Genomic DNA, 15,703 nt, shown 5'->3' on the forward strand with positions numbered 1-15,703 from the left:
CTGTGAAGTGCAGCTGCATGTAACATGAGTAATACAGTCACTACAAGTGGATGAAATGCTAATTAAAGAAGGAGTGTAACAGCTGATATTTCTGTGGAGATTATACAAGCACTACATGGCGTAAGTTTTTGGACAGCTGGAAAAATACCCGGAGAACAACCCGGAAATATCGTGATGCATGCTCAATCATCCAGGTAAGTAAAACTCAAAAAGTTGATTCTGTTTACCTGGACGTACCGTTCCATATGAACAGAATCAACTTTTGGAGAACCTGGAAATACGGGAACATGCAAACTGCTCACAGGAAGAGACTGAGGTTGCACAAGCTCCTCCAGTCCTCCTGTCAGGCCTGAGCCACTATGCTGCCTATTTTTCAACACTGCAAACAAACGAGCTGAAAGCTGAACTCTGCAGCTTGTTGTGGTCTCCTGTGGCTTTAGGTGATGACAAGCCTTCCATCTGTTCTCCAGCATTTTCATTTACAGCCATAAAATATTTCCACATGATGCTCCTCTTTCTCTCTGCTTGGGATGTGTCGTTCGTGAACGAAACGGCTCTTAGAGCCGACTCTTTGAAGTGAACGACGCGAGCCGTGAGGTTTTTCTTTCTTTCTCTCACCCTCTCTCTCTCACCCTTTTTTCCGCTAAACTCCACACGCGCGGCCTGTACTTTGCGCTCAGAAGAGGGGGGGGGGGGGGGGCGTTAGTTACACTCGCAGTAGCACAGGAACAGAGCCAGAGAGAAAGAGAGCGAGGGACAACAACGTCACATTAGAAAGGTATAGTAATCATCCACTATTTTCAGTTGCAGATGATAAAGGATTCAGAAATCATGCAGGCCCATATGAGAGAGAATGTGCATCTTCTTTTTGTTTTAATATTTTAATTTATATTTAATTGTGTTGTGGTTTGCAGTGTTTTGTGTTGTTTCATGTTAAATTTGTTTAAAAAGAAAAAGCTGAAAATTTAAATAGTTAAAAGTTTACAATGTAAATAATTGTTTTTTGTATTATATGCTTTATTTATTACATTTTATGTGGAATGAATAAATAAAGTATATTTATGGTGGCCCTTAGAGAAAAAGCACGTACAAACTCCAAAACACATACAAACTCCTAAGCATGTACAAACCCTGAAGCACGTAAAAACTCCAAAACGCGTAAAAACTCCAAAACACGTAAAAACTCCAAAGCACGGAAAAACTCCAAAACGCGTAAAAACTCAGACGCACTTACAAACCCCGAAGCACGTACAAACTCCAAAACACGTAAAAACTCAGAAGCATGTGCAAACTCAGAATCACCTACAAAAGACAACAGAAGTGCTCCAGGATGCTAGGCGCAGTGTTGAGCTTTTGTTACCTAGTGGCTACACAAGCCAGGAAGTATCAACAACCAGATTTGGTGTGTGGTAGTAACAGGTAAATGAACTTTTTTTTTTATTATTTGAATAAATATGAGTGCTTGTTTATAAATACACAAACAATACACACATGCTTTCAATTGTGTAATTTAAGTGATCTGGGTAGCTCTGTTTTGGAAGTTCAGTTAACGCTAGAAATGTGTTTTGGAGTTTGTATATGCTTTAGAGTTTGTACGTGCTTTGTCTCTAGGGGCCATATATAAACATATATAAATAAAACCACTTTTTTTACATTAGTAATTCAAATTGCATAATTTTATATTATTGTTAAAGATAAATTAATTAAAGCAACAAAACAACCTGAAGAGCCGGTTCGGAGCCGAAAGAGCCGGCTCTCTAGAAAGAGCCGGAAATCCCATCACTACTCTCTGCAGCTCAAATGCGGTTTTTTGTGCGTAGCTGAGTCACGTGCCAGCACAGTAACAAATCCCAGCAGGGCAGAAAGAAGGGGGTGGAGCAAAGTGAGTCTGCAGCATAAGAAGCGGTGTTTGCACAGACAGAGCTAGTGATGGGCAGATGAAGCCCCATGAAGCACTGAAGCTTTTCATCCAATTGGTTCACCCCAACGCGAAGCTTCATGAAGCTTCATTTGCTCTAGCAGGACACCTACTGGACGTAAAAATAATAGCTGGCATGAATTTGAAGAGTGTGGCATTTTGCACACAGCCTGTAAATGTCAACAACAAAAGGAGTGTGTAAAACATGTATATTGTAGTGATGGCAGTATACTGTGTATATTTATAGTGGCAGTATGGGAAATGATTATTTGGAAATGCTTGAAATGGAAATGATCATTTACTGTGAGGTGAGGTGTGGTTGGGGTGTGGACAGTAGTTGTGCTTTTGTAACGTTGAGGTATGGACAGCTACACACTGAGGCCTCAGTCCTGCCTGTTCACATTTTATTCTGTAAAAACTACATTTTCACTGCTTTTACGACCTTTTTAGTGGGGAGAACATAGCTAGGATTTAATGATTTAACAAATCTTTTGAATCCTTTGTCCTCCACAATGCTAAATGGCTGTGAGTCCTCAATCACCATGCTGACCAGGTCTTCATCTATTTGAGATTGTTCTCTGAGGAAAGACAATAAAGACAAAGCACAAATATAAATATCACACACGTAACTTAGAACAGTTGTATAATATTGTTATATTATTTAGTAACATTACTGCATGCTATATTATCATTGCATTTGATGGCTCACCTGGTCTTGCTCCACAATCGGTGTTCCTCTTATTCTCATGCAAAGCTCTGTAGTGCCTAAGCATGGATGAGGTGTTGTTGTTATATCCCAGCTCCCTGGCACATAGCAAACACTTCACCTTGTACAAAAGTCAAGACAGCTCAACATAAATTGTATTGCACCATCAGTATCATGACAATACGTCTTCTGTAGAAATTTACATACCTTGTTGGGAGGAATAAAATCAAAATGTTCCCACACAGGGGAGGACATCCTCCTCTTCTTAGCTGGCTCCATTCTCTCCTGACTTTCTCTCCTCACTCTCATAAACCTCCAAACGGTCTCCAAACTCTCTCTAACCGCAACTCTCCATCAAACACCCACATTTTGAATGAAGTCTGAGGGGTTTATATCGCTGTCATATCTCGCGGCAAAGTTCGAACCACTTCATGAACCAGTCACGTGGTACAGCCGGGCAGCGAGGCTTCGGACGTCATCATTTTCAGCTCCTCCCATAAATGAAGCAAGCCTCGATACGCGCTTCGCGGAAACGCCCCCTCCATTACTCGACACACGCTCCGAAGCCTCGATACAGAACGTCCCATCACTAGACAGAGCTGCTTTTTCATCCAAAGAGAGTAAAGTTCTAAACTTAGACGAGTGAGACGAACGTAAAGTATCGATCATAAACCACTACCAACGTCCTGATCGATATCTGCATCGATCTGCCCACCCTTGTCTCCTGGATCGTAGCTGAGATCAGCGTGAACCACGTGGGTCTCTGCTCCCTGATCTGTTTCCTGTGTTTGGAAAGAGTTCCAGCTTCATCGCGGAGTTTCTCTCGGTTTGTGGGCTCATCTAAAGGTAAGCACCGAGCTAACTTTACTGTGAGTTCAGTTCATGTTGAGTTTAGCTCCTGAATGAGGTCTTCTGCTGCTCTCCTCGGTGTCTGTTCACAGTTTATTGTGAACACGTTGAGAGAAGAGTGAGAGAGTGTTTGGAGAAAAACACCAACTAACCATTAGCTCAGCATGCTGGGAGAAGTTGGAGCAGAAAAGTCTTTTCATTGTCCCTGCAGCTGTTTTTCTGCCTGCACCAAACCTCTACAGCCTCATTTCTATTTGAAGTGATAACAGGAAATGGATGAGAGCGATCTGCTGCAGTATCAGGGTCACAATAAACTTTATTGTCCAGCTGCTGTGGATGAACACATGAGAGGAAGTGAACTCCTACAAAGTCTCATTTTAATGAGTGTGGCTGCTGTAAAGTGATGCACAGGAAGATGTTAACAAAAACTAATGAAACAGAGATGAAAGTACCGTAAATGTCGGGCTATAAGCCGCTACTTTTTGCACAAGCTTTGAACCCTGCGGCTTTTAGTCAGGTGCGGCTTTTCTATGGATTGTCCGTGATTTTTGTCATATCGTAAGACGATTTGTTTTGTGTGTTCCGCTGTTGTACGGTGTTGTGCCAAAAAGTGATTGTCTGCCAAAAACTGATTTCCAGTGTTTCTGTGTATTTTTTATGTGTAATATCTTTACGTATGTTCGTAAATAGACTTCGGTGAACAGGGGATACAAAGGGGTTACATAAAGAATTAAAAAATTATCTGTTTTTTAAGTATCTTTACAACTTGTACTTACATTATAACCAATCCGGTCCTTTATCCCCACTTAAAATATTTTTACAGAACTATTGTAATATTTGCTGACATTTCTGCTGTCCTGTTGGGCAACTTACTCTTACAAAATACATTTTTAATGTTAATGAGATTTTTTTTACTGCATAAATAAAGGTTATATAAAAGTCGCTGCCAAAAACTGATTGCGGCTTGTATCTTGCTACACGAATGTTGTTTGTGGCTCAAGATGACTTTATGTCATCCATAAGGGATGCATTTGACATATGTTTAACATATTATAGCCCAACAAGTTACTTATAGCACTTTAAATATGAGCAATCGCTTTTTGGCAAATACCGGAAATCAGTTTTTGGCAGACAATCACTTTTTGGCACAACAACGGCACTACATTGCCTGGCGGAAGGATCGGGGTTCAAGAGTGGTATGTTAGTCACATGTCCGTCCGCCAGGCAACGTAGTGCCGTACGAAGTAGCGCGAAAAACAAACTTCAAAGTAGCGCTACGCGTTCAGCGGGAGGCGTGGATGACGAGCGGCGATAAACTTGCAAGTTATGCCCAAAAAGCAAGTTATGCCCAACTCCACCGGTGGATTCTGACAGCGTGGAAAAGTGTGAAAACATCCACGATCACCAACGGATTTTGAAGGGCTGGACTGCTGCATGATGGAGAGGAAGACACCGCCACGGCCCTTCTGAGGGTGTTCGACTCTGACACTGACAATGAGGATTTCTTTGGTTTTGAAAGTGACAACGAAGGAGAGAAGAAGAGTGGATGACGAAGCCATCATGAGCCTGTTTGTATCCGACACTGGAGAAGAGGACTTTGGTGGTTTTAGTGCATAGGAAGAAGAGAAAGATGTTGGTGAATGACTGACTTTTCTTCTTGTTAAAGCTGTGTCACTGCACCTGAGCCTAAAAGGTAGTCCGAATCTATTGTTCTGGTGTGCTGTAGGTTATTGTTATGTACTACATGTGCAAATATGTACCCATAACTTGTTTTTCAAAATATTAATAAAAGTGATGTCTCCAAACAGCCATCTCTTTCCTGACAATTCCCTTTGTGCATATTCTCTTACATATGATAAGTCAACATTGAAACACCTGCGGCTTTTGGTCAGGTGCGGCTAATGTATGTACAAAACAGGATTTTCCCCTGATTTTAGCTTGTGCGGCTAATATTTAGGTGCGCTTTGTAGTCCGGGAAATACGGTAAACAGTGTTCATATTTGGAAGCACAGAGAATAAAAATATATTGTGGTGGTTAATGTGCAGCTCTTGGTGATTTGGGAGAATCATGTTTTTAATCATGTTGTGGATTGAATGTTGGGTTTGATTTCATTTTATCTATACATATTTTGTCCACTTGTGATCCTTCTGATTGATTTTTTTTTTTTTGGTTGACTTGAACCATGTGAAGGTTTAAAGCTGCACTTCCCCCAAAAAGAATAAACTATAATATTGAAGAATGTAAAAATGTCTTCCTGTGTCAAACACAGCTGCAGTCAAAGGAGGAAGGAAAACTGGTTAAAACTGTTGAATGTGTAAGTTTAAAGGCCCCATCATTAAAGCACAGGTAGATCTGAGTATAATTACAATTCTTCTTTCTATGAAATGAATGTTCAGCATCGAGTGAATTCAGATGTTCTGTTCAGTTTTCTTTCCGTAGTGAAAGTTCACAGCAACAATCGTCTTAAACTGCTTCATATTGTGATCCACTGTATGGTTTATGATGGAGACCCTGAGTCTGGTTCAGCTGCTTTGTTGGGGTCTGTATGTTAAAGAGTCTGTTTGCATGGTGGAGGTGGTAGGACTGGGGGCCTGAAGGAGTTGAAAGTGTGGGGTGGGGGAGTAACAGGTCTGTCCCTGTTTGTGGAAACCACAGGAGGAGCTGTTCAGGCTGTTGCTGGGTGTGAATTGTTGATGGAGTCTTTAAACTTGTAGTTGCTGTTTTCCAGACTGAAGCAGAGTCGTTAGCTGAAAACTGGTTTTAGAGGTTCATTCAGGACACCTTCTCAGGCTCTTACAGCCTTACCTGTATCATAACAAAGTGTATAAACCCCAATCCACCTTTAACATGGTCCTTCTCCCAAACCTTCAAATAGGACTTTCTGGCCCTGTCATAGTAAAGGGCTGCTTAGAATATTAGAGCCAATGTCACAAAGTTCCTCCTGAAGTATAAGTGAGTGAGAGAGTTTCCTCACTTTGCAGCACAACACGTCTCACAAGATTTCTACAAGCAATCAGAGTGAAATTTGTACTTTGTGTTGTCAGATGAACATATGAGACACTTTGACTCTTCAGTGCAGTGTGGAGCCTAACAAAGATCTGTTTTGTGTCCCAGCTGATCAGCAGGAGGAGAAGAGTCTGACGGAGCAGCAGAGGAACATTTTCAGCCATCTGGACTCAGCTGAGTCACTACAGAGGAAACAATGAGCTCAACACAGGAGGTGAGGAAAATATCACAGTTTCACCAAATAATCAGTCACGTCTAAAACTCTCATCCTCCCAACCTGTTATATGACTGTGTTGTATTTTATTATGTACTATGTTTTTATTTTATATCTATTATGTTTACAAACATCAAGAAGTCACAAGCAAAGAGAAACCACACCACAGCACATGTTTAAATAAGGATATTCATCAAAATTATTTATTAATGAAATTTCAAAACCTTTTCAATCACACAGAAAATACATGTGCAAAGCAACACAACAGTAGCCTGATATCAGACAGAACTGTCACATGATACTAAACATAATGAAGCGCTTCATTATAATTTGTAGATTCAAGCTGCTCTTCATATTTTGACCAGCAGATGTCACCAAAGAGGACTGTTGAAAAGCTTCAAGTAATGACAGTTTGTTCCACGACTGCATTTCACTGGGTTTTGATTATCGATTAAAATTGATTGTAGCTTGGATAACATGATATCAATTCATTAAAATCCTGACTTGATTTTTAAATATAAATTAATTTTGCCCAAAACGCCAGAATCTCAGGTTAAACCTCAGAAAATTTCAACAACCACCAAACGGCTAAAACAGTAAATGAGAGCATGTGCACGGATTCTGCACAAAGACGTCCGTGCCGTCGGGGCTGAAAGCCGGCTGCTCACTGATTCTGATGCGTTCTCAGTTCCTTTATGTTTACATCTTTCTTGGCGCTAGGTTCTGAAGCTGCAGGTTTTGTCACTCTCCAAACAAAACTGACTGAACCAGCAGCAAAAGAAGACTGTTGTTTACAGCGCTGCCGGGTGCTGTTTCTTTTTTGTTATTGTTTTGCTTTTTGTTTCTCTTTTTTTTTTCACTCCCAGCAACAAAGCCTAATTTCTGCTGTTCAATACAGAACAAATGTAAAGTTTTTGAAATTATGCAAAATTTCAAAATGCTTAGCTGAGCTGTGTCTGTAATAAAACGTCTGTAACTTTGCTCTGCTTCACTTCAGCAGCATCAGGTAATGTTCATATGTTGATTAATGGTTTTCTTTCGTGTTTGATCCACTGCAGAATATTTTTAAACCCAGGCCAGAAAATTCTCCTTCATGTTTTTCTGTTTTATCCTCAGTTACTTTGACACAAAGGCATCTGCTGTGATGCTTACACCTCTGATGAAGTCTCACACATGTCAGCTTTCATTTTAGAAATATAAAATATGGATAAGTACATAGTGATCAGAATTCTAATATTTCTGATTGTCTGAGGCAAAATTTCCCCGAATCGAAATCAGTGATGATGCTCAACCCTACATTTCACTCACTGCCTGTGTTTGTATCTCTGTCACTGCAGGACCAACATGGAGCGAGAAGTCAGCGCTCTCAGGAGGCCGACAAACCTCACAGAAGAAAGGGGGAGAAGAAATACAGCTGTGACGAGTGTGGGAAAGATTTTACTAAGAAGGATTCACTAAAAACCCACCAACTCATCCACACTGGAGAGAGACCGTTCAGCTGTGACAAGTGTGGAAAGTCTTTTACCCACTCTGGAAGCTTAAAAACACACCAATTCCTCCACAGTGGCGTTAAACCATACAGCTGTGATGAGTGTGGAAAGGATTTTAGCCAACATGGACACCTAAAAACACACCAGCTCATCCATAGTGGAGTTAAAGTGTACATCTGTGATCAGTGTGGGAAGTGTTTTTCTCGGAAGGATAGCTTGGAATATCATAAACGCATCCACAGTGGAGTTAAACCATACAGCTGTGACGAGTGTGGAAAGAGTTTTTCCTGGAAGGGTAGTCTAAAAAAACACCAAGTCATCCACAGTGGAGTTAAAGCATACAGCTGTGATCAGTGTGGCAGAGCTTTTACTCAGCGTAGCAGCTTACAGAGTCATCTAGTTTCCCACTCTGGAATTAAGGCATACAGCTGTGACATTTGTGGAAAAACTTTCAGCCGGCTAGGGACCCGAAACAGACACCTACGCATTCACACCAGACATGATGTGTACTGTTGTGGTCAGTGTGGCAAAGAGTTTGCTACAAACACAAACTTACAAAACCATATTATTACCCACTCCGAGGAGAGACCTTATAAATGTGACCTGTGTGAGAAGACTTTTAAAACTCCATATTACCTGAAAGATCACCAACAGATCCACACCAGAAAGACACTCTCCAAGTGCAGTTACTGTGAGGTATGTATTTTTATTTTTATGTTGTGCTTTTAGTCAGACTCTCTGAAACATCTGTTAGCAACGTGTTAGCATTTCTGCTGCATTGAAAAGCAGCTCTGAGTGATTATTCAGATTTGAATTACAGTATTTTAGTGGTAGCAGTTGAGAATTATATTAGTGTTATTGTAGTATTGTTTCTATTATAGTTTTTGCAACACATTAAGCTGAGTATTATAATGCAAAAAGTAAATGGATGTTATTTTATGTCTTGTCTTAGTCCTGGATGTTGACACAGATGATGTTTTGTTTTTTGTCATTTTCAGGTGACGTTAGCAATAAAAATATTGAAGGACTGACTTACACTGTCTTTGTGTCTTTGTTTAGAAGCAGAGCGACACAGATGGATCCAGTTCTCAACCCTGTCATCGCTGTGGTGGTGGGAAAGACTTTCGTTGTGACCTTTGTGGGAAAAGTTTCAGACATCAAATCACCCTAAAAAGACATCAACGTAGACACACTGGAGACAAAATGAACTACTGTAAAGAATGTGGGAGAGGCTTCCCCACAACAAGTGAGTTAAAACAACACGAACTCTATCACAATGGGGTTAGAAAGCACGTCTGTGATCAGTGTGGGTCATCCTTCACCACTGCAACTCACCTTAAAAAACACAAATTAGTCCACACAGGAGAGAAACCATACAAGTGCAGACACTGTGACAAAAGCTTCTCACAATCAACTAATCGTAACTATCATGAACGTACACACATGGAAGTAAACTACAGCTGTGACCAGTGTGACAAGAGCTTCAGGAATTTCAGTTCATACTCCGAACACAAACGATCCCACGTTACTAATAAACTGTTTCACTGTTACCAATGTGCCAAAATATTCACCACATTGTCTGCTCTGTGCAAACATCAGCGTGATCATGCAGGACTGAAATCACTCCCATCTCTGTGAATCTGCAGAGACAGAAAGATCCTCGTCTGGTTTCAGGGTCAGACTTAAAACCCTTGAAATCAGGCTCCACAGAGTTCACAGTGAATCTCCTGTAAAGATCTGATGAGGCAGCTATGAATGAAAATGTGCCTCTCGTTACATTTTAAGCTTTCTAAACTGTTCTACTGTAGTGTTGGTGTTGAGTGGTTAGCTTTGTTCCAGCAGTTGAATCAAAAAATCTGTTTCCTCTTATGTTTTTATTGAATGTATTTTGATCCATGTGTTTTTGTTGGGTGTTTTTTTTTTTTTTTTTTTTTTGTGTGTGTTCAGGTTGTTTGTGTTATGAAATCCTTCAACAGTTAAAACAAATTTGAAATGTTAAATAAAGAAATGGTTTAATGACAAAGAGTTTGACCCATGATGTCATTTCCTGTATATCAAACCAAAAACTGACGTGACAAATGTTCTCAGTGACACAGATGGAGGTTTATCAGAGGAGACTTGGCTGTTCTGACACTAAACAGGGTTCCTGCAGCTTACTGAAAATCCTGACCTGAAATTTATGAAAAAATAAGATCATCTTTAAAATCTTTTAATTTTTTAACAAAGTTGCTGTTGGTATTAAACATTCTGATTTGTGTTTGTGTGTATAAAAAAGATTAATTTTGGAAAATAATCTGTTAGGGGTTCCGAAAGAGACTCAGGCGCAGGCCAGGGTTTCCCTTTAAGCGAAGAACAGTGCGTTTATTCACAGTGAACACAATCACCAAGTGGCTATGTACAATGTGCAGGGGAAACGGGTCCGGGTCGCCAGGGTCCGTGGGAAACAGGGTTAGGGGAAAAGGTGCTCCACACTTTCTGTACAAAAGCTCCTCCTCAGTCACTCCTCTCAGAATCCGGTTCCAAAAACGATCTAAACACAAAAGGTCGGGTTAGCGGGATAATAACAAAGGGCTTTCAAGATACAGGTTGGCAGATACACAAGTTTGACTGACGCTGATAGTTCAACGATCCAGCGAAGACTAGTGCAGACTCGCCATCTAAGTAGTGCAGTAATCAGCTGGGATCAGCGGCCGGTGTGGTGATGAGCAGGTGTGTGGGCCAGCAGCGGGAGCCCGCAGTGAGCATCGCCGTGGCGAGAGAGAGAGAGTGAGAGAGAGAGAGGGCGAGAGAGCAAACAAACCACAAACATATTGCCCAATAGAGGATTGACCAGCAGGGCACAGGGACCATGACAGTACCCCCCCCTCAACGGGAGCCCCCCGGCGACCCACCAGGCTTACCAGGATGAGACAGATGGAAGGCCCGCAGCATACGCTCGTCCAGGACAGCGGCCCGCGGAACCCAGGATCGCTCCTCAATGCCATAGCCCTCCCAGTCCACAAGGTACTGGAAGCCACGCCCGCGGCGGCGAGAGTCCATAATCCGCGTGATGGAATAGGCGGGCAAGCCGTCCACAAGCCGGGCGGGCGGAGGGGGCCCGGAAGGAGGGCACAGGGGGCTATTCTGTACAGGTTTGATTTGGGAGACGTGGAACACATTGTGAATCCTCATGTTGCGGGGCAGCCGGAGTTTCAGAGAGACGGGGTTGATCAGCGCCGAAACCTCAAAAGGACCAATGAAGTTTGGGTTGAGCTTCTTGGACTCAGTCCTGAGAGGAACAAAGCGCGTGGACAGCCATACCTTTTGTCCCACGCTGTATGCTGGAGCTGGTGTGCGGCGGCGATCTGCGGTCTGTTTGGTTCGGTCCTTCATGCGCAGCAACGCCGTCCGTGCGGCCCGCCAAGCTCGTCGGCACCTCCGTAGATGGGCCTGGACAGATGGCACAGAATGCTCACCCTCGACAGAGGGGAAGAGAGGCGGCTGGAAACCCAGTGAGACCTCGAAGGGAGACAGACCAGTGGCGGAGGAAGTCAGACTGTTGTGGGCGTACTCAATCCAGGGTAGTTCATCACTCCAGATGGACTGGTTGGAGGACGCTGTGCACCGCAACATTGCCTCGAGCTCCTGGTTAGCTCGCTCACACTGACCGTTGCTTTGGGGATGGTAACCGGAGGTCAGACTGACCTTTGCTCCTAATGAGGAGCAGAATTCCTTCCAGACGCCAGACGTGAACTGGGGGCCTCTGTCAGACACAATGTCTTCCGGGATCCCATGCAAACGAAACACATGACGGGTAAGCAGTCGTGCGGTCTCCATGGCCGTGGGAAGCTTGGGTAGAGCTATGAAGTGGGCAGCTTTAGAAAAACGGTCCACGATGGTAAGTATGACAGTGTTGCCTGCTGATTGCGGCAGTCCGGTTACAAAGTCCAAAGCTATATGGGACCACGGCCTGGACGGAGTCGGCAGGGGATTGAGCTGTCCAGCGGGCGGCTGATGAGATGGTTTATTCCGGGCACAGGTCGCGCAGGCGGAGACGTACTCCCGAGCGTCTTTAGTCAGAGAGGGCCACCAGAAGTAGCGCTGGAGGAAGTTGATAGTGCGGTGGACCCCTGGGTGGCACGTAAAGCGGGCAGTGTGGGCCCATTGAAGCACTTGAGAACGTACTGATTGAGGGACGTAGAGCCGTTGGGCTGGCCCGCCTCCCGGATCCGGTTCCAACACCTGAGCCTCCCGAATGGCTGCTTCGATCCCCCAGGAGATGGCGCCCACGACACAGGTGGCGGGGAGAACGGGAGCGGGCTCAGTGGTGTCCTCCGAGACTGAGAACTGACGGGACAGGGCATCTGGTTTGACATTCCGGGAACCGGGTCTGTAAGAGATGGAGAAGTGGAAACGGGTGAAAAACAGGGCCCACCTGGCCTGTCGAGCGTTGAGCCTCTTAGCTGATTGTAGGTATGCCAGGTTCTTGTGGTCTGTCCAGACGAGGAAAGGCTGAGCCGTGCCCTCCAACCAGTGCCGCCACTCCTCCAGGGCTAGTTTTATCGCCAGCAGTTCCCGATCCCCGACGTCATAGTTTCTCTCTGCAGGGGACAGACGGCGGGAGAAGAAGGCACAAGGGTGGAGCTTACCGTCCTTCCGTTGCGACAGAACCGCTCCAACCCCTGAGTCGGACGCGTCGACCTCGACCACAAATGGCTGCGTGAGGTCGGGTTGGATCAGGATGGGGGCTGAGGCGAATCGTTTCTTCAGTTCTTGGAAAGCTGCCTGAGCTTCTTTGTTCAACTGAAAAGGAAGCTTGGGAGAGGTTAGCTGGGTCAGCGGCAAGGCAACTCGGCTGAAGTCCCGAATGAACCGCCGGTAGAAGTTGGCAAATCCAAGGAAACATTGCAGTTGGTGCCTATTAGGAGGTTCCGGCCACTCAACAACGGCTTTTACCTTCACAGGGTCCGGGCGGAGGTTTCCTTGGTCGATTATGTACCCCAGGAATGCAACGGTGGAGACGTGGAACTCACACTTTTCTCCTTTGACGAACAATCGGTTTTCGAGGAGTCGTTGCAGGACCTGTCTGACATGGGTCTCGTGCTCGGATTGGTTTCTGGAAAAGATCAGGATGTCATCTAGATAGACAAAAACAAAACGGTTAATGAAGTCTCTGAGCACGTCGTTCACCAGGGCTTGGAACACCGCAGGGGCGTTAGTGAGACCAAAGGGCATGACAAGGTACTCGAAGTGGCCGAGGTGGGTGTTGAAGGTGGTCTTCCACTCATCGCCCTCACGGATGCGAACCAGATGGTATGCGTTTCGCAAATCCAGTTTGGTGAAAACAGTAACCCCCTGGAGGAGCTCGAAGGCAGAACTGAGGAGCGGCAGAGGGTATTTATTTTTTACTGTGATGTTGTTTAATCCGCGATAGTCAATGCATGGCCGGAGGGTTTTATCCTTCTTTTCGACAAAGAAGAAGCCTGCCGCGACTGGAGAGGTGGAGGCCCGAATGAGGCCGGCAGCCAGGGATTCCGTGATGTACTTGTCCATAGCGTCTCGTTCTGGAAGTGAGATGCTATATAGCCGACTGGTGGGTAAAGGAGCTCCCGGGAGCAGTTCGATAGCACAGTCATAGGGTCTATGCGGAGGGAGTGACTGGGCGCGGGCCTTTTGAAACACCTCAGCTAGGTCGTGATAAACAGAGGGCACATTAGTTAAATCAGCTGATTCCAATACCCCAGAAGAGGGCGTTTCAACGCTTGGAGGCGAGGCTGCTTTAAGGCAGGTCATGTGGCAGTCCTCCCCCCACCCAGTGACACGCCCCTTCAGCCAATCTATGTGAGGGTTGTGCTGTTGTAGCCAAGGATGGCCGAGAACTAGTGGAGTGCGAGTTGCTTTAAACACCAAAAAACAGATTTCTTCAGAATGATTGCCAGAGAGGGTGAGCTCGACAGGCTCCGTCACCAGAGTGATGTCTGGAAGGCGTTGACCTGACAATGCCGTAACACGTAATGCATGAGGCAGGGGCTCCAATAGTAACCCAAGTTGCCGGGCTAACTGACAGTCAATAAAGTTTTGTTCCGCCCCAGAGTCGATTAACACCGATAGGGAGCGGCTCTTAGAGTGAATGGAAAGCGTGGCCGGTAGTGTTAAATGGGGAGGAGCTTCTTCCTGGCTCAGCTCGCCCACCAGTACTCCTACCATCACTGGCGGGCGCGCCCTTTTGCCCGCGAAGGGCAGGTAGCCACAACATGTCCCCTGTGACCACAATAGAGGCACTCACCGGCGGTAATCCGGCGCTGACGCTCCGCCGCGGTGAGATGGGAGCCGCCCAGCTGCATGGGTTCCTCTCCGTCCCCGCTCTCGTGAGTCCGGGAGGGGCCGGCATCCGCCATGGCGCCGGTGCCAGAGATTCCCGCAGCCTCATGGAAGTTGTAGTTCCGCTGCGACCGGCGAGCCCGTAACCGCTCATCCACCTTAATGCACAGGGACATTAGCTCATTAAAGGAGGCAGGGAGATCACGCATGATTAGCTCGTCCCTTAATTCTTCTCTGACATTGTTCAGCAACGTGCTCCGTAGCGCCTCCTGATTCCACCCTGCCTCTTCTGCCAGAATCCAGAAGTCGATAGCGTAATCAGACATGCTTCTCCTACCTTGTTTGAAGTTGAGGAGACGGAGAGCAGCGGCCTCTGCCCCATTGCCTGGGTTAAACACATTCTTAAACTTGGAGAGAAAGTCAGCGTAGGTGATGACAGGATCAGAGTTTAACACAACCTGGGCCCACTTTAGTGCACGGCCCCTCAGAAGTTGAACGAAATAAGTGATCTTCGCCCCATCGTTGCCATGAAAACGCTGCAGCTCGCGAAACGTCAGAGACACCTGAGCCAAAAAGCCGGCGCATTTGTCAGACTCACCCGAGAATGGTTCCGGTGTGGGTAAAGGTCCGTCAGACGGCGTACCGACCCGCGGTGAGCTACCTGACGCTACGGCGGGCGGTGCCGCCTGGGGAGCCGGGCTGGGCGGCTGGGGATTCCCTGGTTGCGCATTTCCCTCCAGCGGTATTAACTGCGCCACTGCCAGGGTCAATGCGGCGACATCCTGCCGTAGCTGCCCGAGCATTTGTTCATGGCGGGCCAGCGCGGCTTCCTGGGCGGCCAGAGCCCGGCCCACGGGGTCCTGTCCTGCTGAGTCCATAATGGCTGGATCGTTCTGTTAGGGGTTCCGAAAGAGACTCAGGCGCAGGCCAGGGTTTCCCTTTAAGCGAAGAACAGTGCGTTTATTCACAGTGAACACAATCACCAAGTGGCTATGTACAGGGGAAACGGGTCCGGGTCGCCAGGGTCCGTGGGAAACAGGGTTAGGGGAAAAGGTGCTCCACACTTTCTGTACAAAAGCTCCTCCTCAGTCACTCCTCTCAGAATCCGGTTCCAAAAACGATCTAAACACAAAAGGTCGGGTTAGCGGGATAATAACAAAGGGCTTTCAAGATACAGGTTGGCAGATACACAAGTTTGACTGACGCTGATAGTTCAACG

The 15,703-nt window shown here is 45.6% G+C and overlaps 1 protein-coding gene and 1 long non-coding RNA gene across 2 annotated transcripts; one reads left to right on the top strand and one right to left on the bottom strand.

Moving 5' to 3' along the window:
- Positions 1 to 2,341: 2,341 nt before the first annotated feature.
- On the bottom strand, positions 2,342 to 2,970 carry LOC145431179 (uncharacterized). Its single transcript, XR_013911523.1, has 3 exons — positions 2,832 to 2,970; positions 2,628 to 2,745; positions 2,342 to 2,496 (listed from the first exon to the last, which is right to left on the bottom strand). It is a non-coding gene; the product is annotated as an uncharacterized LOC145431179 (long non-coding RNA).
- Positions 2,971 to 3,359: 389 nt separating this feature from the next.
- LOC113029701 (uncharacterized) lies at positions 3,360 to 10,207 on the top strand. The gene is made up of 4 exons (XM_026180697.2): positions 3,360 to 3,470; positions 6,589 to 6,694; positions 8,032 to 8,880; positions 9,244 to 10,207. The coding sequence occupies exons 2-4, from the start codon at positions 6,677 to 6,679 to the stop codon at positions 9,820 to 9,822; spliced, it is 1,446 nt and encodes a 481-aa protein (XP_026036482.2). The 5' UTR covers positions 3,360 to 3,470; positions 6,589 to 6,676; the 3' UTR covers positions 9,823 to 10,207.
- Positions 10,208 to 15,703: the final 5,496 nt, after the last annotated feature.

Source organism: Astatotilapia calliptera, chromosome 9 (assembly GCF_964374335.1).
Source record: "Astatotilapia calliptera chromosome 9, fAstCal68.1, whole genome shotgun sequence".
In the NCBI taxonomy this organism is placed as follows: domain Eukaryota; kingdom Metazoa; phylum Chordata; class Actinopteri; order Cichliformes; family Cichlidae; genus Astatotilapia; species Astatotilapia calliptera.

What these genes read in the sequence shown, in the direction of transcription:
- LOC113029701 (XM_026180697.2), top strand. An exon ending in CCAAGTGCAGTTACTGTGAG is followed by an intron (nt 8,881 to 9,243) that starts GTATGTATTTTT and finishes GTCTTTGTTTAG; the next exon opens with AAGCAGAGCGACACAGATGG.